Source organism: Leptosomus discolor, chromosome 8 (genome assembly GCF_034619465.1).
Source record: "Leptosomus discolor isolate bLepDis1 chromosome 8, bLepDis1.hap2, whole genome shotgun sequence".
Lineage (NCBI taxonomy): Eukaryota > Metazoa > Chordata > Aves > Leptosomiformes > Leptosomidae > Leptosomus > Leptosomus discolor.
Window position 1 is genome coordinate 4887598 of NC_141398.1, and position 25374 is coordinate 4912971.

The following is a 25374-nucleotide window of genomic DNA, read 5'->3' on the forward strand; positions in this document are numbered from 1 at the left end:
TAGTGCTTCCCCGTAACCGCCACCAGAAGCTGGAGCTTTTCTTCTGGAGCTCCAAAGAAAAGGAAATAGGCTCCATCTGTCTTCCATGGTCCTAATACTCTAAAATGACTTTATCTGGATTCCCAAACTCCTCCCGTGTCTCCCCCAGGACAGGACTGCTTGTGCCCGTTCAGTAACGCACGGGGAAGCGCTAGCTGCCGTAAGAGGAGGTGAAAACGCTGGGTGAGCCCTGTGGAAAAAGCCCATCTGTATATCCCCTGTCTACCTCCATCGGCCAGATCACATCAGCCTATTGAGCAGCTTTTCTCCTTTTTCAGGTACCTTTTTTTTTAAGTCTTTAAACTCCTCATCTCGTTCAAAGCGTAGCTGAGATTTAAACAGGCCGAGCAGCCACCCTGCAGGGCTGCCCCGGGAGAAGAATCGTCTTCCGTGGCTGCTCAACGCCCTGGCTTGTCCCAGGAACACCGTACACGGTGAAAAGTGCCCAGCTCCGGCATTTCGAGCCTCAGCTTCCTTCGGCAGCCCTCGCTTCTCAGCTCCTGTTGCCACTCTGGTGGGAGAGGTAAAGAGCCTTCCGGGAAGGCGGTGCCGCAGCCAGGCCCACTCCCTCCAGAGTCTCTATGATCCCTTAAGGGTGGTGTTGGGCACTGGGGGCAAAGGGTGGTGGGGCAGCAAGGCCCGGTCAATGGTGCCATCGCCCGTTTGGAAGAGGCCAACCTGATGCTGTTTGTAACAAGTCAACGGAGCTTGTTGGGGTCAGCCACACCCCTCCTGCGTGCGGTTCGGTTCTCAAACTTCGCTTCTGCCCGCCCTTTTCAAGATTTTGGGACGTGCTGTGGAGCCTGCCCGGGGCGAGACGCTGTGAGTGCTTTATCTAGCAGCTGCCTCTTCCTCTTGCCCTCCTTACTTTGCTGCTTAAGAAGCCTTTTGCTTCCGAAACTTTGTTAAATACAGAAGCGTTGACGCAGTCTTACTGTCACGTGACTGTACTGTTTGTCCCATCACCTGCTGTTCAGCACGTGCTCCCACCTCCACCCTTCCCCGCTACTGCTGCTGCTGGGTGGGAGAGCAGAAATGGAGGCTGGGAAGCTGCTTTTTAAAGTTTTTTAGATTCTTCAGTTCATCCTGAGCTCTGCTTGAGGCCAGTTTTATTAGGTGACCGCTGAAGTCGGTGTTCAGCGCTAAGGCTCCCTCACGGGGAACGCTGCGTAAAGAAGCATCCTCTAGAAAGAGCTTTTCTTAAATCAGTACTGTGAGGGCATCGTTGGAAATAACAGTCTGCTGATGATGGGGGTTTGGGCCTAGAGACGCCGTAAGCAGCTGTTAGAACCGTTCAGAAAAAGGTCTTTATGCTGGATCTTCCTTGCTGCTTTTAAAACACGACTGAACTTGCCCTCAGTCAGAGCAGGGTGGCTGTTTTCAGTAGGTCTGAGGCTCAGGGAAGCCACCTGCGCAAGAAGAGCGTTCACACCTAATCGTGACCGTTGTCAGAGTGCAGGCATTGATGCCGCGGTGCCTACGGCTGTAAAACCAGCTGGCACGGAAAACCCGACGCCAGTCATTGGGCTCCTTTGCTCACGTTGCTCTAAATGCATCTGCTTCAGCTGTAAACAAGCTGTCGATGAGCGTGTAACGACGTCACGCTAAGGCTGTTCCTTCCTTTGATACGCGGTTTCTACATTTAAAGGAAGAAACTAAGGAAAAAAGTGTTCTTAATCAAACTGTGCTCGATTCTTTGTACGGTGTTAAAAAGCTGCGTCTGCTTTCCTACTGAAACCCCCTGCATTCAAGTGACAGCAGCCACCTCGGGGACGTGGCGGACTCCACCCTCTTCCCCCAAGCTGGACCAACGCCAGGACAATCTAAATTCCTGCCACAGCTCTCCCAAATTCAGCGTGGTTTGCACTCGTTTTATGGAACGTCTAGCACAAAAACTATTCTTCCTCCTCGCGCCTTTAAGGAAGCAATGTCAAACATGGGTGACTATTATTTAAGCTGTGGCTTTTTAAAGTAGGTGGGTTATTTCTGTCTGTGAAGAAACACGGGCACCTGAGTACCCAAACTAGCATTTAAAGGGCTGGGTGTGTTAGTCAGCAGAACTGTCGGACAGAAATGATTCTTTCAGACCAAATAAAAGTTTTTGCCTCTGAGCCTGGTCATAGCGTTTACTGAGAACGTGGGGGTTTATTTCCTTGCAGCATCGAAAAGGTTAATCCTTCAAAAATTTTATATTATTAAAATAATTGCATTACCAAGATTTAAGAATCCTGTCTTGAGTTACCAAACCCATGCTGCAGCTACTGAAATGTTTACATTGGCCAAAATGAATTCCTAAAATGTCACGTGCATCCAGTAACTCCTGCACGTGCACAAGCTCAAGCATGGGCTCCTTAAGCTCAATTAAAAAGAGAGTTTGGAACTGGGTGGGTCCCGAGCGGGGGTAGTAACACTGATACTGTTCAACGGTGTTGACGGGAGCAGCCAGCTGAGCACCAGCTGGTTAAAACCCTTGGGGTAGGGGACCAGGGTTCTCAGAGAGGGGCTTGGGGTGGAAGGGACCTCTAAGTCCAACGCCCAAGGCGGGGGTTGAAGGGCTCAGTCTGAAACCCATCTCCCATTTTGTCCAGCACTTGCTCTCCACCAAACAGCCTTTATAAATAAGAATCCCAAGAAAAAGCAGGAACCTCAGAGAGGCAAGACGAGTACTCGCAGGCACCCTGCAGGACCTGACTAAAATTAACACCTCCAGCAGCTCTGTAGCCCTGCCAGGAGCTATCCAGTGGCAGCCCTAAAACCATACCCTGCTCCCAGCTTCAGATTCCACCGGGAAGGTGGTACTTGGCTGCCAAAAGTGCTTGACTGGGCTTGAATGGGAACAGGAGAAGACATGCAAGTGCCTAAAGTGCACTCCACACCACAGATATAGACAAAACTGCCCCAAAAACATGCCTGTGAACAAAACCTTGCAGTGCAGGTAGGTACCAGTTCTGCATCTGCTCAGCAAGCTGTGGCTTAGGGCTGGTTGGCACCGGCACCTCTCTCCTCAGAGTCACCCCCTGCCTGGTGCTGCAGGGGCTGGATTCAGGAGGCTCCCTGGGGATCAACTGCTGCCCCAGCTGCACAGGACCACGTCAGCCTTCGGGCAATACCCGCACAGGTGGCACTGGCTGAGAGGCAAAAGGAGGCCCGAGCTGTCAACTGCAGAATTTGGGGGGTCTCGCTGCAGTAACCAAGAACTCCCCAGTCCCCCTCTCCAACGACCAGGCATGCTTCCAAAGACACTCCACCTTGGGGGCCCAAGTTACGGACCTGGATTCTTTGTAGGAAGGGCACCGTACAAACACAATACTGATTCCTCTCCAGCAACGCACCGCAAATTAACAGGTATTTTTCCATCTACAGCTTCTGTATGTTCATCTCATCAACCAGCGTGAAGATTCATCGAGAAAAGCCCATATTCTGGTATTATGCACAACAGAAAAGCCCAGGAGGAAAGCAGTAATTCCTTCTTCCGAGCAGAATTCAAAGAATACGCAATACAGGTGGCACAAGCCAGACAAAAAAAAAAGAATAACAGAAACTTTGCAAGGGTTGTTCAGAAAGTAAATGTCTGCCAGGAAGGCAGGGACCCAAAGAAACAAGGTTAAAAAAAGTCTACTAACATATACACAGAGAGATCAGTTTAAGACTGACAACACTAAGACGGCAGCCCAGCTCTAGTCCTCTCCTACTTTGAAGGGTTTCCAGCATTCATGTTCTTTTAACACAGCCGTGAGGATAATTTAACAGTCTCAGTAATTCCAGGCAATCCGAGCAGGTCAATACAGCCCTTCCCTGCAAAGTCCAGCTGTTACCATTAAAACTTCTCCTTTCCTCGCCTGGTGTTTTAATAGAATTGTTTAATCACTTGGACATTTCCACCCAGTAAAGCACCACACGAGATTCTGTAAAACTTTAATTTATTCCCCTCCCAAGTATCCAGAATAGAAGACCCTCTTCAGTTGGAGAAAAACGTGACAAAGAAATAGATTACCAGGATAGCTGTTCACATGAAGAAGAAAAAGCACATACTACCATGGTTACACAGAAAACAACCCAAAAGTCCTATTTAATGGGATAGTGCAAGTTAACAGCATGTCTCTGGCAAGGATACCTTCATCTGGATTATAAAAGTTTTACAGAACAGAGTTAGATCAAGAGTCTGGATGGGTCTCTGATATCTCACTCGAGCATTAGGAACGTACTGTTTGAAAGAAGCTGTACAGAAGGACCCACCAAACAAATGTATTTACAAGCCTGGGGAGAAAAAAAAAAATTATTTTTCAGTTTATTCAAAATAAAAATACACATAGAATTATGAAAATATAGGTTTACTATTTCCACCACACAGAAGTCAATGCTGCTGTCCGAAAGGCTTGCAAGATTATTTCAAGTTTTTAAAGTTCATCTTTTTCCCTCAATAAGGTGTACCTATGTTCACTGGGTGCCAGTTTCTGGAATGAGCTCTCTGGCGGGCTGCTTGCTAAATCCTGAATCGGCTGAAAAACAGAACAAACAGTAAAATTGCTTGTTAGACTCATTTCAATAACCAATCACCTCCATTAAAATGAACTTCTGACGTTAATTATGGGAGCGCACGGATGTCCAGCGTTCTCACAAACTGAGCTGGTTGGGGTTTTGGCAGGCACGCTGTAAGTCCTAAGGAGGCGGAATACCCCACGCACACATACGTTAATTAAGCACCATCAGGATATTCCTTTTGTTGGCACGTCTCAAAGGCAACGGCCATCACACAAGTTTCTGCACAAGTGACTTCAAAGTACTCCCAAGGCACCGCGCTCTGCGCTGTCCGAGCCTACCTACGGCTCGCTTTGGCGGGATTCTGGTTTGTGCGTGCGCCTTTGATACACACCAGCACACCACTGCCAAAAGACTGTAGAATCCCTTTTCTATGGAAACTAAAACCAGCCCAAACACGCAATTCAAGGGCCGTTCGTGACCGAAGACAGCAGCCTCCAGTCCCGCTGAGGCCAGTATCCCCATCGCGTCTTCCACAAGATGGCGGGACGCCGCACGGAGATGAGGGAGCGCACCCCCCCAGGGTCAGTGGGCGGGGATGGAAGCAAGAGCAAGCTCTAGGCAACGAGCCTGTGCCGAGACAGGCAGAGTCCAGGCTTCCTCCCTCCCTGGCCAAGCCTCCTCCCCATTGCAATGGCCTCAGCGTCCCCCTCGCACACGCCTGCCTTGCTCTGACCTATGCTTGCCTCCAGCCCTATTTTCTGCGTCTCCTCCTGTTGACCTTAATTCTGGTTGCTCAACAAATTCCCGAGAAACACAGGGAGTTACCAGTTAAATAAATTACTGCTGAGACAATTTGGCCTGCGTGTTTCCACGGCCAGCCACGACAACACTCAGAAGCGGTCCCTCTCCTGGCCCAAGGCAGGCCTTCCAGGGCTTTCACGCTTTTAAATACTTTAACAGGGCAACAGGAGGCTGCACTCACCTGGCTTAGAGCAGCGCTGCCCTTACCACATCCCACAGAAAACCAGGAAAATGAGCCTGTCGCTGTAAATAGTTTCTGTCCCTCACCTGTGGGTTCTGGGATGACCCAAGGCGCCCCCAACACAAGGGCACCAGGTCTCCTCTGGGACCAGCCGCAGACAACGCAACACAGAACTTCAAAGAAGTGTTTAAAAACAGTTCTTTCTTTAGAGAGTGCCCGAGGTAGTTAGGGGGTCACCTGATAGGCTGTTACATTGGCACTTTTCAGTGTGACACCAAGGATATGAGCTGTGTGGGGCATCAAGAAGACAGAAGACTGATTGAGACACATTTGGAAGACTGGGCTGAGCAAAGGGAATTGGGGCTGGTAATGTCCATCCTTTCTGCCTCTTGGATTAAACTAAACACTAAGGTGGCTCCTGAGTCTTGCCTGGAGAAGGATCTAGTAGTTGTGTTCCTGAAGAGATCCCAGGAGTGACTTCCAGCATGTAATTGCACAGCATCCGACCTTTGAGTGCAACAGTGGGGAATCCAGACAAATGCAGCCTGTGACCACTATTAATGCTGCTCGTTAACGGCATTAATGAAAGTAATAAGCCCTATTACCACTTCGCAATCTTTTGTTGATGCTGTAATAATCTGCCTCCTGCTTGGGTTGGTGACTACAAGGAAATGCAAAAAACATTCAACACACCTTCTCCTAGAGTGTCCAGTTCTGGGCCCCCCAGTTCAAGAGGGACGGGGAACTACTGGAGAGAGTCCAGCGGAGGGGAACTGATGAGGGGGCTGGAGCATCTCCCCTACAAGGAAAGGGTGAGAGACCTGGGGCTCTTTAGCCTGGAGAAGAGAAGGCTGAGAGGGGACCTTATCAACACTTATCAATATCTAACGGGTGGGTGTCAAGAGGATGGGGCCAGGCTCTTCTCAGCGGTGCCCAGCGACAGGACAAGGGGCAACGGGCACAAACTGGAGCTCAGGGAGTTCTGCCTCAACATGAGGAAAAACTTCTTTACCCTGAGGGTGGCAGAGCCCTGGAACAGGCTGCCCAGGGAGGCTGCGGAGTCTCCTTCTCTGGGGATGTTCAAAATATACATCCCTGGATATTCCTGGATGTGATCCTGTGTGACCTGCTGTAGGTGACCCTGCTTTAGCAGGGGGCGTTGGACCAGGTGATCTCCAGAGGTCCCTTCCAACCCCACCACTCTGTGATTCTGTGTCCCACTGGAAATAATGCATCTGAGATGTATCATCAGTTTTTGCACTGACATCACAGGAGAACATAAGAGCAACTCTATGAGCTCAGAACAGTCATCTAGCCCAAGATCTTCTGTTTCAGTTGAGAACATACATGTTCTTATACTCTTCCCTCATCCGAGGCAAACAGGTACCGTACTTCTCCCTAACGCTCTCCCTGCCGTTGCCCAAAGGCAGAGCCAAGCAGAAGTGGCAACGTTATGCTCCTGGACACAGATTTTTCTTTCAGGAGCCTGAAGGTAAAAGTACGCGCCTATGAGAAAGTACAGCTCTGACGAGGGGTAAAAATCGGTCTTGAGAAACTGGCCAAGTGAAATGTATTTGTTGTAACCTCACCTGTCCAGGTGCTACGTCCGTTGGATCAGGGCCATGATGAAACTCTCTATGCAATTTTCCAGAATGCAAGTCTAGTACAAATTGCTTCAGTTTACCTGGAACTCTGGAACAAATACAAGAGAAATACCCACACATTTATCACAAGTTCAGTCCAAACCCAGAAGATTTAAAGTGCACTGTTTTGAGTAGCCAACTTCTGTTTCTCTAGCACACTATGCCCGCTTTTAGGTGATTAATAGAGGACAGGAAGCCAAACGGTTTGTTAAGGTATCCTACCAGCTTCTTTTTCTTTCCACTGTCTCTTGAGAACACAGCAAGTATTTCATCTTTTCAATAACTCCCACGGAGTCGTACTAGCCGATAACTTCATTGTAGACTCACTTCAGCTCCCCACTAACCATAATGTAAGAGGGAACAGCAGGTTCCAAATGCACAGTTTACAGATACAAATGACAGTTGGGTAGCAGTATTGACAAAACATCTTTGAAAGCTCTCTAGTGCCTGAGCAACTGCAGACACGCTGGAGATAAGCACTAAGAGGATATCAATGTAAATCTAATCTGAGATCAGCTGCTGTCACCCACAGCAAACGGGCTAAACTACAGCATCCAGTTCTATTTGTGAAATGTCAGATAGACTAAAAAGCTTAAAATGAAGAGTTGATCTAGTAAGTATTAAAGATGAGATAAAAAACTATAACGTGAGCCCTGTGCATGCAATCCAAAGGTAACGTAGGAACGGAGATAGGTTTTGTAGGTTGTCTTTCATCAGCCCAACTATTGCAGAAAGAGGGACAAAGTGTGGGCAGACAGGCCATCAGCAGTATTTCAGATCATTAGGAAACTCTATGGATAAAACACAGTATCATGTAGAGCCAGAGGGTACCACTACAGCCACGCCTGTAACTACCCAGTGGCACTTTGTGGGGTCTCTTCACTGCCCAGAATTAGTACTGCTGGAGGGAAGGGGACTCATTCCAGCCTGGCTGTAGGGACAGAGAATCACTGCTCCCTGCTGGGCTCCTGCCCTGTTCTAGGGCAGGCACAGGGCTGGAGACAGGCCCCTCCAAGCTCTTCTCCTCTCCTAACGCAAGGGCGTTTGGGGCCTACAGCCTCCTGTAGCTCAGCCAGTTCCTGTTCAGAAGCTACAACCGATCCGTTGAACATCCCCTGCCATCGTTTCCAACCTGGAACAGCAGGATGAGTAGGGCCAGGTGGCCAAAGTATGAGGACAAGATATTGGGTGGTGGCCTCGTTTGCCTGGGAAGTGGCTATTCTCCGGAAAGACGACTCCCTAAAGACAGAGGAATCTTTTAGAGGGCCAGTTCTGCAAGTACCATATCCAAACCCCGTTGGTTGGTGGCAGCACTGAGATGACCAGAAACGGCCCAGGGCCAGTTTGTAGAGTCCAGAAAATGTACTAAAGCAGCAGAAGTCCTTGCAGGTAGATGGAAGTCTCAGAATTAAGATTTTACGTACTATTAAGAAAACGACGATGACATCAACAACAAACAACCACCACCAAAACAAAAATCCAAACCACACACACACCCCCACAGGCGAACAGGTATCACCCCAGGAGCTCCAAGCCCTCCTCGTTTCCAAACTGTCTGTTTGTCCTAGAGTAAGGCTGAATCATTATTTACCATTAAGCAACGGCCTACAATCCTGCTCTCACTCTCTCTCATCTTCATTTGTATGTGACAACGGGTACACAGACAAGCAAGTAGCTGTTATTATTCTGATAGTGTTTCACAGAAACAGAACACGTAAGAAACATAACATGAAAGTCTAAACTACACACCTCTCTTACCCCTGTAAGAGATACTAATTTACTTCAGGGCTGTTTCAAAAATTGCAATTAAAAAAAAAAAAAGAGTGCTTTCAAACTGCAAATATCCCTTTTTTTTTTTTTTAAAGTGCTGGCATGTGCGGTGAACATGATCTTCCAAAGAAACAGGAACACGGAGAGAAAAAATAGTCACTGTCGGAGTTTCAACATACATAGCTTCAGGTATCTGAAAAGCACTATTTGAGATACATCAGAGACTACATTCCAAGAATAAGGCCCGTGGAGAGTAGCTGGGAGAGAACCATCCTTCCAAATGTCAGCATTTCAGGTAGAAAAACACCTGCTGGAAGGGCCGAGTTAGACATGGGGTTACGTTCACCTTGTGTGCTAAGCCTGAGCTTTGAATCTTCAGCTTTGAAAAAAGTTAAATACCGAGTTTTTAAAAGTACGAATGGGCAAAAATTCACGCTGCAAAGCCTAGGACCTAACCAGGACCTACGAGCAGCGTAGATGCAGGTACCTCCAGTTCTGTCTCCAAGGAATTACCCGCAACCTGAAGAGAAAGAACATTTGTCTCACGCTGAAAGCCCCTGAAGATAACGTTTACACACCTTCACTCTTCAGCTGAGCCACGGGAGACCGAACATCTGCTTCCAAGGCAGTACAACAGAAAGACGGGCTGATGTGAAGAGGATTATGGCAGTGGTATTTCACCTAAGCACCCTGATACTTCCCTCTCACATATTTTACCCAGGTAACACGCTGATGATCAGCCATTTTTCCAAGCTGCACGTGGAAAATTTCAGAAACCTGCTCAACAAGGATTTCTCTGCCAGCTTTCCAGGTTTAGACTAATGCAGGAAGGCTGGAATCGCACAGCGGGAAAAACCAAACCAGCCAGCTGGGAATTCTTACACGGTGCATTCTGCAGTAATCATTGCATAACACAGCACTTAAAACATCCCACGCAGCATTTGAAACCTTTGCAAGTCAATTGATATATATCTAGATCCCCACTACAAACACCACGCCAGGCTCCAAATGCTAACTGCTATGGAAAACTGCAAAAAACTGAAATAGAAGAAGAGCAGCATCTAAAAAGTTAACGTGAGATTCTCTTCTTGCATAAAGCGACGCAACTCCATTTAAACAGTGATGTCACACCATTTCCTATGGCTTTCAGGTGCCGACATTGAGTCCTACCTAGGCAGCCGTACCTATCCCAGATTAATTCATCTTCCTACCACGGTACTGCTTAAAATGTCTTTATTCTTCTCAAATTAAAATGCACAAAGAAAAATACTTACGACAAGTCACTGAAGTCTGGAAAGACGTACATGTGCCTGAAGCTGTCAATGGCAATAACGGGGCAGTCTGCTGGAGTCTTCTGAATGTGGAGGAGCGGGTGCCTGAATTTATCGCAGTCAGCGTGGAGGAAGTTTATTGTACCTTAAAATTGTGAGCAAAGATCCGCGTTACGCTTTTTTGATCATCTTGAAACCCTAACCGCTTTCAAAACTATTACAAAGGTGGAGATATTAGACAGGCACAACATGCAAAACTTGAAAATAGATCTAAATAACTAACGCCGCCAAAATAAGGGCTATTCTTCAAGTGCTTTTGGCCACAAGACAAACGGAAGTTTTGTTTAACGCCCTCTCAAACTGCATTAAGTCACTCAGGCAAGAAGGTTTCTGAAACAGTTCCTTACTAATAAATGTTGTACCTATTTGAACAGTTTTCAGAGTCCTCACTGTCAAAAGTACCTAAAGCCCTTTGGTCTCAAGAGCTTTAGAGTTAGGATTCCACGTGGTCTTTGCTTCCACTCTACTGAGTTTGCCTGAAAAAAACGACACCAGTAAAAAACAAGAAGTAGCAGGAGTTACTACAAACCTTTTTCACTTATTAACTGTCGTGCAACCTCTTGTTGGAATTTCTCTAAACTCTCCAAGTCATCTTTCATGTGGAAAAGTATGAGAAAAGGAAGGCCTTCTTCTGTCAGTTCCTGCACACAAAACAAATGACAAATCTCATTTCTTCCATTTCTTAAGGGCACTTCTGTAAGACATTCCAGCCATTTTGAAATTCAGCAAGACCTCTACTTTCAGAACAGCTGAAAGGACTGAGGATGTTAACTGCTGACCATCTGAGATACCCGTGTGACACAGCCACCTTTCCTTCCTCTGTCACGTCCAGCAGATAAAGGATGAAGGTATTTCATTGTCAACATTTTGGGAATGGACACCCTGGCACTGGAATACTTGCTCAGAAGAAACAGCCCAATTCTGAGAGAACACATCGTCTTCATAGAAACACCAATAAGGCCAGAACTGCACGGTATTAAATGCTGTGAAAAGCTGAGGGGGTGCTCTAGGCCCAGTCCTATCCTGGGTCATGTAGTAAGTAGGTGTTTTCTTAGCATAACACAATGAGTGAGTATCTTAAATAATTCCACCTTAAAAAAAAAAAAGAAAAAGAAAAAAGAAGCTAAAGACACAGCTGCATCGGTTACGACCCAGGACTGCTCTTTGCCAGTAACCGTGTCCTGACTGCTCGCACCAAATCGCACAGAATTGCACAGAATCACACAGAATGTCAGGGGTTGGAAGGGACCTCAAAGGATCACCTACTCCAACCCCCCTGCCAGGGCAGGACCACCCAGAGCAGGTCACACAGGAACTCATCCAGACGGGTTTTGAATGTCTCCAGAGAAGGAGACCCCACACCCTCTCTGGGCAGCCTGTGCCAGGGCTCTGCCACCCTCACAGTGAAGAAGTTTTTCCTTATGTTCATGTGGAACCTCCTGTGCTCCAGCTTGCACCCGTTGTCCCTTGTCCTGTCATGGGCCATCACCGAGAAGAGCCCGGCTCCATCCTCCTGACACTCGCCCTTTACATATTTATAAACATTGATGAGGTCACCCCTCAGTCTCCTCTTCTCCAAGCTCAAGAGACCCAGCTCCCTCAGCCTTTCATCATGAGGGAGATGTTCCACCCCCTGCATCACCTTTGTGGCTCTGCACTGGACCCTTCCCAGCAATTCCTCGTCCTTCTTGACCTGAGGGGCCCAGACCTGGACACACTATTCCAGGTGGGGTCTGACCAGGGCAGAGCAGAGGGGGAGGAGAACCTCTCTCGACCTACTGACCACAGCCCTTCTAATCCACCCCAGGATGCCATTGGCCTTCTTGGCCACGAGGGCACATTGCTGCCTCATGGTCACCCTGCTGCCCACCAGGACCCCCAGGTCCCTTTCCCCTACGCTACTCTCCAGCAGCTCAGTCCCCAACCTGTACTGGGACATGGGGCTGTTCTTCCCCAGATGCAAGACTCTGCCCTTGCCCTTGTTGTAGTTCATTCAATGTCTCCTGCCCAGCTCTCCAGCCTGTCCAGGTCTCGCTGAATGGCAGCCCAGCCTTCTGCTGTGTCAGCCACTCCTCCCAGTTCTGTGTCATCAGCAAACTTGCTGACGGCGCACTCTGTTCCCTCGTCCAGGTCACTGATGAACATATTGAATAGTACTGGTCCCAGCAGCGATTAAATTCCCCAACCAGTGTATTGCTAAAGTTGATGAAGAAATAAAAACCTTCGCTGTGCGGGCAGGCAGGCTTTAGTTCCTCATAGGAATGCATTCTTGCAGCCCAAAAGCCTTTTAAAGATCTCTGTCCAGGGACAGAGAAATGTAGGAACGCCTTGGATAATTTATTCGGGGTTTTTCTTTTACTCAAAACCCAAACAGAACACGAACAACATGCCTTTGTTTGCTTCAAAAGTGATTTTTATGCACCTTTGAACATCAGCTCAACTCGCAAGAGCCCGGTTGAAGAAATAATTATTCATCTTCCAACAAATGCCTACAGCCTCGCCAATCTTTTGATTGCACAAGCAGCGTACAAGCAAGTGCTGCTATTTCTTTGATTCTAGCCTGCATCAGAATAAAATCTACGCTTTTTGAGAACGATGGCACTCGTTCATTCTGCCATGAAATAGAAGAGTTTCTTCAGGTATTTTCAATGTGCAGTAAGTTTGAAGAATGCTTTCCGTATCGGTAGGCAGCCAGTTACAGAGCGTACATGAAATGGCTGTCATTCTCCCTCCACGTCTGTCAGGTAAGTGCAAGCTTGGTCTTTTAACAGCAGATGGCAAAGATCCTCACAAGTTCAGTGCCCTTGACGAAATCCAAGCTTCCCAATCCATCCTAAAACCAACCACTAACCACATTTGCTCGCTGTCATTTTTACACATGTGATTCAGCTGAGTCTCAGCCTCCTCTCCTACTAGAGGATGGGAAAAAGTCTGGTTTGTACCACCGCGATTATGGCTCCATTTCCTCACTCATTTCAGCAGGGATGTTTCCACAGGGAGAACTCCCAAACAGAGCTCGGTACATTCTGCCTCTAGGCTCTCCTCTGGCTTGCAAGCAGCTAAAAGGACAACCTCGGCGAAGAACAGTCACAAGGTAATTCCTCTCCAAACAGGTTGTTGGGACAGCTGGCTCGAAAGCCCTGCTAATTTTGGCCCTAACCGGTTTCTATAAAGCACCTTCCTTTGTTTGTTTTTCTATTGCAGCTTTCATAGCATGTCTTGCTGATCGGGATGTGGCCAGTGGAATCCCTATTTGCTTTGGACTGCTTCCTGAAAAGCTGCCGTCTCGTTTGGCACTGAGAGCATCCAAAGATTTTGAATGAGATCTGAGCTTCCCACATTGCTTCCGGAGGCCTTTCAGATACTTTCTACCCTGTCAAAACCTTACGGTTCAGCACCACCGTTAGAGCACACTGTTCACTGCATTCACGTAACACAGAACTAAACAGACTGATGACAGGTTAAACAGCGACTTCTCCTGAGTGATACGACTGATCCCTGTTTCTCGTCAAGTACAGGGACTGTCTCTCCAACGGACAGCCTTCCGAAGCAGAAGACCTTGCTTCAGAGTTCAATTCCTATGTGTCGTCTGAAGCCACTCTGTTCAGGCCGGGCATCTTCCTGGACAGCCTGCCCATTATTATCAGATAATGAAACCATTAAGAAACAAAACGAGGGAAAAGCCTACCCGTGGTTTAGAGACCAATTTGTAAAATTGACTTTAAAGTCTGTGGTAGAAATTTTTGTCTTTATCTTATTTATACGGTATTCTAGTAGCGTAAACACAGCTTAACAGTCACAGCACTTTGTATTTTTACCCTGTAATATTGTGCGGTATGCATTAAGAGCCCATTTAAATACTGTACGACCTCAGCAGGCAGAAGTATCTCCATTTTGGCATGTTTAAATTTGTTTGGGTTCTGGCAGCACTGAAATTTTTAAACAAATGTTGCTAGGCAAAAAGTCAGGTTGGCATTATAAATATCTGCCTGAGTAAACAGGAATGGAGGGCTGAGAGGACAACCAGAAAAGCCACAACACAATGTGGTACAAACTGGCAGTGATGAACCTTGGCTCCTAAGGCTCAGAATCCACTTTCACCGTGGGAAAAGTACACTGAAGATCTGCCACACGCTTCTGAAGAGGTTAACGTGTGGCACCTTTCACATACTGAGCTGCAAATGAAGAAGTAAAATTCATTTAACTGACCTCTCCGATCAAAGCTGGTGGGTTCACTCGAGGATTGTGCTTAAGTCGTTTTGTGCGTCCCACCCTGTCCCTCCCTCTGTCCTGTACCCTGACATGTTGTGGGTGCCCGGAACAGCAGCGTTACGTACACGGCAGATTCAGGACAAAAAAAGAAATGAAGCGTGCAAACAGAGAACGGATCATATGACCGATTCTTTGGTTTCTAATCCAGTGGGGACAACGTGCTGGAGTTTGTTACAAACCTCACCAGAGTTTCTAGCAGATGCTGTGGCTATGTACAGACACTCCTTTTGAGATACTACAGACTTGCTAAATTTCTAAAGATTTTTTTTCCCTGTTGGTTATTTTACCAAAAAAAAAAAAAATATTATAATATGGAGTTGGAAATATATGAAAAAGGAGAAAGTTACAAAGGAAAACATAAAAGCATTGAAAGTAAATAAGGAAAACGAGAAAGAAAAGAGATGTTTAAAAGCAACCCCCCAAATTCCATCCTGCAAAGTACAGCTAAAACAAGATGAAGAAGGTACCAGTGCTTAAACACAGACTGACAGACACACACAAAAATCGCATGTTTTTTGTTACAATTCCCAGAAGACTGCCAGTTTCACAGATGGTCAGCCATCATTTAATGTGCTTATTTATTAGATAAATTTATTAATTATGAATATTATTGGAATTGGTTAATACAGTAACATTTTTCTACTAATAACTTTAACATTAAATTTTAAAAGCTGATTATAACTAAAGGATACTTGATTATAACTAAAGGATACTTCACAACTATTTTACTTTTTCAAATGTCATGGATATGCTGACATGGGTATTTTCTACCCTGACCAGAAGCATTTTTTCAAGGCCATAACAGATCCCAAAAGCACTTAAATAACACTTATGTCTGGATCTCAAGTCAACATTTAGTTGTAGCACCTGTATAAATAATACGTACTTACTTCAGATGAATAATACAACCTGCCCCAGGTGTTACACACCCATATGCACTTACAGACACACACACACACTTACACGTGCACATTCTTAGCAGCCAAGTGCCCACAACTCCACAAATCACCAGACACTTCTTATGGGATCAATATGCGCGATTAGAACCTCTCACTTGGGCAGTTCATGAAACCGCTACAAAACGGCCTCCAGTGGATTTCAAGTCTAACCAAAACGTTCCAGAAGAGTGAAGAGATGTTACCTGACAGCTATTTTCTGCCTGAAGCAGAGCACGCAGGAAGTTCTTTGGCACGGATTAGAGACCTTGAAAGAGACATTTTGGTTTTGAGAAAGAAACCCCAGAAGTAGAATGGTAGCAAAAATTCTTACCTCCCCATTTTCAAATGTAATTTCTCGAACTAGCGGTACACATTTATCTTGTGTCCAGGCATAAATCAAATCAAAATTGGTTAGCGAGCCTAAATACACCATATCTGGAGCATTTTCCTGTTGAAAAGAAAAAAGTACTAGTTGAGAAACAGTAAAATCAACATCGCTGCCTCCCAAGAACATCACCTACCCCACAAAGTAACAATACCCATATAAATAGTGAAAGCCAATCTTACAGCAACATCCAACCCTTGTGCATGCAACATTTCTATTAACTACGTTACAAAAGTACCACAGGAAAATAAATATTATATATGATAATTTATACAGTCAACTCCACTTTTTAAGATGACTGAAGAAGAACTGAAAAGATACTTTATCTCCAACCTAGGAATGCTTCAAATAAAGGCTATTTAGCCTTCTGTTAGGTTGAGAAATAGTATCTCCATACCTAAAAACCCCATTTAGATAGAAATTAAATGCAGATATTACACTGCTTCATGCTGATAGTTACAAAGACGCACCAAAAAAACCCTCCTGATGTCCTACAGGACTTGAAACTAGCATTTTATATTTGCATTGCAAGAGATACGAATAAATTACAGTTTTCCTTTATTTGTTAGTAGTTTTAACTCGGAATTCAGTGCTGCCATCTTGTAATGTAATTACAACTTTGGTTAACATGAAGTGAAGCATGACTTCGGAAGCTGCGGCCATGATTCAGCACACTTTAATTCAGAACCGCCATATAATTTAGGTAACCTAATAAAACCTGGTTTTGCAGAAAAAGGTTTGAAACGCCCTCCCTCCTCAGGCCTTTTTCTATTCATTTCTCTTTCGTAAGCAACTCTTTTCATCCATTAAATCTGAGTGAGGAGCAGATTTTCAGATATTAGTTACTTTTCTAAAAAGCAATTCTTGCAGATTGTCTTCTGTACTGAATTTCTCCTCAAGTAGAACTATGTTTATGAGGGTTTGTTAACATACAGTTAATTTTACTAATTCCTTTTTTTTTCAAACAAAGAGAACAGCTCGTAACCCCTGTGGGCTAAGACACACAAGACAGGCAAGTGACAGTCAGAAAAATACTTGGTAATTGCCACTTGCTTTGAAAAACATGAAGTGCATCAGCTATTGAACTTCACCAATTTTTAAGACTTCTACAGAACACAAACTATCTATACACACGATGAGTTGATGTGTTTCTATGATAAAAAAAAATAAGGACATTGACGTTTAAAACAGCAGATTTAGGTTTTGTGCACTTAATGGCAACAAATGAGACGCAGATCTTTTTCACTGACTCAGAAACACTAGTTCCTATGGTCCTATTGCTCACACTATTTAGTGATGAAATAAAATTAAGTTTTGAGACGGAGGAAAAGACTGAATGATCTGAATATAGTCTCCATTCATTCATATTCACGTGTAATGACAATAAGCAGAATAAAATGCATAGTTACACTTACCCCTGGTGGCTTGTAGATTACATTGTCTCCGCTAAATCTCTCTGCTTTTGAAATAGCCCTACAACAAACCAACCAGTAAGCATGTCTTGGTACTGACAAATAAAATAACTGAGACACCAAAAACCGTATTTTTATTTGCTATCCTTTTGTTACTTTTCTTCCCTTCAATATTTGAGAATTAAAATCCTTGATCCTTAAAGTAAACTGCACAGCGACTCCACCCGAAGCTTGGCCTGGCTAGCTAAGAGGGCATTAAGGGAGTCAGCAGGATGTATCCCTAAGGTTAGAAGTGTGGACTAAAGGCATCGAAGTGCAAGTGATGAATGCTGGTACAATTCTGGATAAGAGACCAGAGAAAAATGTTAATGAATTAATAGTATCATGTAAATAAAAAAAAAACCCCAAACCTATTCTTAAGGGAGGAAAGGAGAGAAAGGTGGATTCTTGTCTGCATTTACTCTTCCTGTTCCACTGTTTACACGAGAAATGTATGTCTTATCCACCCTGGTAAAGAAGGGCTTTGAGGTGCTTTACTGGCACAAGCAACTAGGAAATGGGACAGTGAACAAGCCCACGTCCTACCCTCAAAACAGAGTCAGACGTGCAGTTTCTGACCCCCGATGCTACAGTATGCGTGTACCTGGAGAACACATGCAGTTCCTCCTCGGTGTTCAGCTCGCCCTGTCACCTGAGCGAGTTCCTCCCTGCCTCTGGAATATTTTGTGGTTCCGTAATCCCAGTCACTACAGAGCGCCCTGAAAGCTGCTGGCTTGTCCCTCTCAAATTACCACCTCTTATTGAAACAGATGGGGTCAGCTATGCATCCAACACAGGAGATAGAAAAAAAAATAAGGAAAGCAAGCTCTCAACAACAAAAAAACCCCTTTCACCACCTTCAGACAGTGGAAGAGGCCTCCTTCTTTCTTCCCTCCCATGCCTCGCTGTTCCAACGTAACTCATGCCGGCAAGACAGAACTGACTGGCTGCATGTGCCACAAAAGAGTAAAAGTTTGTCTGTCTTTTAGCATAGGCCAAAAAGAAAGCATGTCAGCCTCTGGGAAACATTAGCTAAGTGTTCCAGCTTCTCTAATTATAGCGTCTCTTCTGTGGACTCAATATAAAGCATTGGTGAAGACTGATTACGAGATGTAAGGGGGAGGGAAAAAAAAAAGAAGTAAAAATATCTCAATTTATCTCACAGCAAGATGAGGTAAGTCTTCTAGGGGTTTGAACAATTTAGAGGGCCAAGAAAAAAAGACATCATAAGGCTTAACTCAAAGTACCTACGATTTATTTAATTTGATCCAATTATCCTTTTCTTATCACATACAAAAGACGTCTTGCATAGTATGTTACACCTATCAGTATTTGTGCCAGTTTAGAGACGTGTATTTTAAAATGCATTTTTGTATTCCAGAGATAACTGCACCCACAAAATGAAATAAGGCTTCCTTGTGACCGTCATCACAGAGGGAAACCACTCTCATCCCAAACAATCCTTCGCTGAATAAGCAGAAAGGGAAGACATAAAAGCCACCCGGCCCAATCGCTGCTTGGTAAGCTGAAAATAATCTTTAATGAAATATACGCTCTAGGCTAAGCCCACAGTGGACCCCAAAAGGTCCTTTCGGTGTTCTTCCACTTCAGTAGCTGCAGTTGTGACTGATTTGTCTCAGAGAACTCAGAGCGGGGATGTGATGTGAAAGTCCCAAACGCCTGAAGATACACCTTTTTAAAACAACCACCAAAATGGAAACACTTCAGTTTGCATTTTGTCTCTTCCTGAAGCAGTAACATAGAAGGTGAACCTCTTGGAACCACACAACCCCCGCCCTGTATTTGCTTGCCAACATAAAATTCCAATAGTTCCTAGATTAGTCACCCTCTTCCATGAGTTACTGACAGTTCATCGCAGCCTTTTAAGATAAAAGTCTTTGTCGGCTGTTTTGGTTTTCTGCATTTGGCTTCCTATGCTACGGCTCAATGACACAAGGCCATTCTCTTCCATGTTTACCAACATTTCTGATTTATCCCTCTCTAATTCTACTTCTAAAAATCCACATCTAATAATGTCTTCATCAGTATCCCTCCTATCTCCTTCTGCTCACAAATCTTCTCTCATTAATCTCGCTCTGCAGTCACCTCAGGTCTTAACAGAACTGTAAGGATCAGCTGATTCAAGAACAGTTTTAAGCATCGAGACGATCTGCAACTAAATACCATTAATGCAGTTTAAAAATACGCTATTACAATTACCTAAAGCCAGAATAATTTTGGCATCGCAGTTCTGCCTTAACAGAAGTTAGCCAAGTAATTATTTTTTTTTCCTGTCAAATTGATGGAGTTTATTTTAGCTTACTAGAAGTCTGAACATGACAGCTCACGTTACCGTATAGCTCCCAAACCATATACCTGTTGAACTCTGTCCATAGTGAAACCAAAGATCCCTCCCAGGGCCTGTTAGGATGCTCAGTCAGAAGCGTTCAGCTGATCAATGCCAGCTCCCCATGAACAGTTTGTTATATATAATCTGAACAGAAAACGCTGTTATATAGCCAGTATCTCCCTCAGAAGTTTTTTCACACATAATTTTTTAGGAAGCTTGAGAGCCACAGCCACTCAGAGATGAAAACAATTCGTTTCCAAGGTTGCTGTCTGGAAGGCTGCACTTTAAAACACGAACAGCTCCAGGCTAGAAAGGGAATGGGAGTCTGGAGAAGAGAATAACGACAAGCCTGCTGTGCGATCTGTAGTTACACAAGCAGGTTACAAATAATCAAACTCTGATCTGTTCCAGCACGTTTCCTTATTGCTTATATCTCAATTAAAAAAAAAAGAAAAAATAAAAATCCCAGAGTAACTATTTCAAGAATGGCCTCCAACAACCAAATGCTCACACCGAGCGGCAGGAGACTATTTCTCATTACGCTGACAAACAGCAAACCAATGATGAACGGACTCAAACAACAGGAGAGAGAATCTTGGTATTGTTGTCTTACTAATGTTTTGTTTTTTTTTTTAAAAGGCATTCCTGAAAAGTCATACGAGGGGGCAAAAAATAATTTAGAAGTCTAATAACAGCTCAGACTGAGAACAAGCAGGGATGCACTGATCAGAAAACTTTGGAGGTAATGGCCACTCTTTGGGGATAAAACTCACAGACCCCCAGACTTACAAGATTTATTATTCTCTCCCAGCCAAGGCTGCTTACAGAGTCCTGAGATACCTAATGGGGAACTGAAGGAAAGGAAAGGCACGTGTATTCCTGCACATTACAAATACTCTCCCCCACTCCCAAACTTGTTTTTGGAAACACACTGGAAGAGGCATCAGCAACTGACAACGAATTTTGTGGTCAGTCACAGATTAAACGTTTTCCACCTTGATACATCCTCTCAGTTTCTCCGCTATTCTTCACTACAACCAATTCAAAAAACTCTTTGGGCAGCTGCATACGGTGTAAAAGCCAGTGTAAGCCATGCAGATTCCTGATCTTGCAGCTGTGGGTGGACTGCAAACCACTGCCTTCACGTTAATGCCCAGCCACTTTAAATTGGGTGGTGCTGGCACATTAAACACTGCAGAAAGAATCTATAATTGCATTTTATTATGCTACTTAGAAAGGGAATCACTCCCAATTTATTCTTCTTCTTCCAGTGAAGATATTTTAATACTTTAAAAAAATTGCTGTAAATCTGTATAACAAGGAGAAATTTGAATTTCTGTAGGTTGTTCTTCTAGACTCACACCATGTAGCTCATCAATGCAATTACCCTTTTAAACTGTTACCCTCTGCAGTGACATAGAACTCGCATGAAACAGACCCGGGCACAGAAATCAGGCGTTTTGGAACAAGGTCCTCTCCCCCTGACATCAAGATGAGCAAGCAATTACTGAATTATTCTTTAGAGGAAGAAAAGGAAGGGGGGGGGAAACTAACTATAAAAAGAAGGAAAAAAAACCCTACCAAAAAAACCCTACTAAAAAATGTCATATTTTAAAGAAAAAAAAACTTCAGAGATTGCAAAAAAAAAAAAAAAAAAAAAAAAATTAAAAAGGGAGTTACTCCGTCTGCAAAGCTGGTAAAATTTTTCCCAGAAAGTTTTCTATCTCTTCCCTACTCTCCCTCCAAAGAAACAGGTTTTTGGGACACAATTGTCTAGCATCTTCCCCAATTACATTTAAACTATACTGACAAAGAATGAAAAAAAAGAAAAAGGAAGCAAAAAATGAAAGTTGGGATTTCAAAGCAAACAGGCTAGGAGGAGTTTTCTCCTCCTGCCCTTCTCTCAGTGTATTTATCTGTTAAGGTCTAGTCTCTTCAGTCATGCCGCACTGAAGGTATTAAGGAAGTCCACTCAATTAAATTCTATACAACTCATTAACATCATTTCAATAATGAAGTCATGCAATCAACAAATTTTGAAACTTACCCAAAGGCAGACAGGAATACACAGTCATCATGCAAAATATTCGCTACTCGTTCAAAGGTTCTGTAATTGTCAGAGTCCTTTTGCTCAAAGTATCCAACAATATTTCTTCTGCTGCGCTGTAAAAACAAAGGTTCAAGTACAACTTACTGCATATTATCAAAACCTATCATTTCTCCCTAAGGATATTAAATACGGAGGTGTCATTCACTCAATAGCCCGTAACTGTGCACAAGTCATTTCTTTTCTGCCTTTTCAATACTCAGAAGCATCCTTGTGAATATTTTTTCCAGTGAGGAATATTAGAACTATCCTGTCAAATACGACATATGATTCTTTTCAAATGATTTCAAGTAAAACAAGTAATTTGGTAGTGGAGTTGTTGTAATAAAACGAATGCAGTTGAAAGTGATTCTATTGAAATAATTCGTAATACTGGAAATGATCCAGTTTTCCAGTTTAAAAAGAGCTCTCACAACATTTCTGAATGGGGGAAAAAAAAAAAAATATATATGTACTTCAAATACACTATGTTTCACCCGTTCAACTTTTAAAAAGAAGAATAAGAATGTATTTAGAAGGAATAAAATTGAAAGACTTACATCAAGAGAACTAATTTCTTCCAAATCCTGGACCTCCCGAATAGGGTTACTCTTCTGCTGCCGGATATAATCTGCTATCGCTGTCACAGATCTCTGGCCCCTGTATTCTCTCTTCATCATCATTCCATTCCGGAAGAGTTTCAGAGTTGGGTATTTGCTTATCCTGTATCTCTGAGCTATATCCGCTAAAAAGAAATTACAAAAATAAACCCAACACCCTACAAATACAGAAATACACTGACCAGGGTAGCTTATACACGTGTATGTGCACACCAAACGCCGTCATAGGGGAGAGAGCGGACAGCAGCTACAGTATTTCTTGCATGAACTGACCTTCATTAAAAAAAATCATGACCAAAATCTGGGGCAAGTAAAGACACGACTTGGTCAGCTATAGTCATTCAGTGCATTTCCTACGGACAACTAGGAAGGCCAATTTAAGAGCGTAACAAGAACATGAGAATCTTAGAAGCTTGCCAAATCTCAGTTAATTAATCCACATGAGAAGATTTTTAAAAAAAAACAAATCATGCGTTTTTTTCTTTAAACTCACTGTGGTTTCTATCTCAATTACAGTGCTGGAAATACAAATGTCATGCCTTTAGAGAACCCTGTGAAAATATTTCTTGACGCCTATGAAGGCCAGAAGACTCCTGTTACAGTTCTGAGCTGTTCGTTTCGAACGAACACAAACTTTCATGTTTCTAAATTAAGGCAAATGCCTTGCTGGTCAACCAGTGCCGGGTTCCCTGCAAGGCAGTTCTTCACTCACAGCTACACATGCAGCCCAGCTTTCTTCTGGACTTGGACTGCACAGAGCTTCACACAACAAAGCAACAGGTATCCGTGTTCGTCTGGCATAAGAGCACTGGCTGGTTTCACCTTTACAGAACAGGTCAGTTACTGCACTCTACATCATTTGTAGTTGACTCCAAGTTATTTATTCACGAGACTTACAAAGGTAAAAGCAGAATAAAAAACAGAAAGAGGTTTTACAGTGAAATTAGAAAGGCAGCAAAGAAGAGAGCCGAGCAGATGCAAGAAAGCCGTGTTTCCCATGAATGTGCATCCTGTGTCCCTCATCTTCAACCACGACCAAGCCAACAATCCTTCACTACACCGCACCAGAGTACTTCAAGTGTCCCTCTGGCCCTCTTCCACTGCGGCTGATCACCAGGACACAGCAAGTTGCAAGAGGTGCTGCAGCGAGTTCCCAGCTACAGGGAACTTAAACCCTTTGCTACAGGGCAGAAATTGGTTGTGCGCATCTCCAGCGACTGCTTTTATCCAAGTTTGTAAGGACTTAACAGCTTCGAATGCTCTTCCCTCTTTCAGCTGTGGCTGAAGCTCAGCAAAAAGCTTCAAGGAGTTTTTATGAGGAAGGATGGGAGAAACAAGGGAACCAGATACACTTTGGATTCTTAGGAAACAAGTCTAAAAACAGAGACAAAGCCCATAAAGCCAAGTAGATTTCCACAAGCACTTTCCTTTTGCTTTGTTTAATGATGCCCTCCTGGAGATATAGCTAGAAACAAAAACCATCTCACAGCCCCTGTGAAAACTGGGTGTCCTCTGTCACAGAGTGGGATGCAGCTTACCTAAACCTCAATCACGTTTGTACCTGAATGCAACTAAATCCCAAAACGTGAGCAGTCTGCCCACTTTCCAGAGCTCCTTAATCCTTTGAGGTGACTCATTCTAGTCACCTACACCCGCCCCGCTCCCCCTTCTCCCTTTGTCTCTTTGACAGTGAACTTCAACAAACCGATTCATCCTTTGGAGACAGAGAACTTTCATCCAGCCAACAGAGAGAGGAAGGCATTCAAAGTGTGGGCTGAACGTGTGCCCTGCTGCTTCTCAATGACTGCTGAGAAGTCAGAGGGCACGCTCCAGGTGACCTGGACTGGCCCACAGCAGGAAGGTACAACCAAATGAGGGTCCACCAGCGTATCTGGCACAGTAATCCTTTCTGACAAGGATGTCCTTTCTTCTCAGTACTTACCACGAGGCAGATTTGCTTTCTATCTTACACTTTTTTTTTAAAAGAGAATGGAGACAGAAGTTCTGTGAAAACCATTCTTCAGAGGCAGCTGTCATGAGCAAACTGCCGATACCGGGCAGCTAACGTACACCTCTCAGTTGCAAACCAAAATTAAAACCCTGTGCAACTGGAAATAAGTCATTCCCTTATGGAACTGCGCCCATAACTGTCCTCCAGCACATAAAGCTCTCCACCTCTTTTGGAGTAAGATGTAACCAAAAAAAAAAAAAAAAAATCTGAATTCCCTGCTGCCTCGAGAACTCTCAGTGAAACCATCAGTAGTTTTCATTGCTGCTGAAACACTACTAATGTCTTGCGGCTTTAGTTACTGAAAACAATCTTTGTGCCGGCTGCGCAACTTAAACAAGTCTGAGAACCGGAAACAAAACGTGCACAGCAAAGGAGTAACAACCAGGTCTGCTCCACAAAAATGTTCTTTAGCATCCCCCAAACCAGTAAGCTTAAAAGCTTCACCAGCTAAGCCCAGTTCCTAACAAGCTTTGCCATAAATAATAAATAAACAAGCTTTTCTATACAATACCACAGAATTCAGCCTATCAATTTTGACTAAGAAAGGACTTGACCTGTTTCCTAAATATCCCAGAAGAGTTCTTAACGCACTAATTACAGTTAAAATTAAGGGTAAGGCATTTTATGTCCTCAATTCAGAGTACTTTTATTTCAAGTTAATACAAATTTCTCAAGGGAAGATGCCAATATATTCAACATTAAGGAATATCAGATCAATACTGTTTTCTTCCTTTAAATTCCACCACTTTTTAGTTAAAGTACCTAAGAGCTGCCTGCAAGAAGGTGGCAAGTATAGCAGGGGAGGAATCACTTTATATCTGCTGGGCAGAAGCCAAAATGACGCCAGCAAACCAGGCACCTCCTGCCCTTCTCTCCTGACGACAGGAGGACCTTTGGTCTGACGGTACGTCAGTCTATCAAAACTTGACCAGGGTCCGATAGGAGACAAGGAGCACCACACTACACACCAAGGTTTTGCAGAAACACCTCGGGATTGAAGACTGTTACAGAGCT

General features: G+C 44.2%; 1 protein-coding gene across 1 annotated transcript in view; it reads right to left on the reverse strand.

Moving 5' to 3' along the window:
* Positions 1 to 3942: 3942 nt before the first annotated feature.
* ERP44 (endoplasmic reticulum protein 44) overlaps positions 3943 to 25374 on the reverse strand; it is a 54644-nt gene continuing 33212 nt past the window's right edge. Inside the window, exons 5-12 of the mRNA XM_086469123.1 lie at positions 22290 to 22474; positions 21691 to 21806; positions 17258 to 17315; positions 15789 to 15905; positions 10777 to 10888; positions 10191 to 10332; positions 7093 to 7195; positions 3943 to 4538 (exon numbers count right to left, since the gene is read on the reverse strand). Coding sequence (XP_086325249.1) covers positions 4437 to 4538; positions 7093 to 7195; positions 10191 to 10332; positions 10777 to 10888; positions 15789 to 15905; positions 17258 to 17315; positions 21691 to 21806; positions 22290 to 22474 — 935 coding nt within the window. The 3' untranslated portion in view covers positions 3943 to 4436. The remainder of the gene's footprint in view (positions 4539 to 7092; positions 7196 to 10190; positions 10333 to 10776; positions 10889 to 15788; positions 15906 to 17257; positions 17316 to 21690; positions 21807 to 22289; positions 22475 to 25374) is intronic.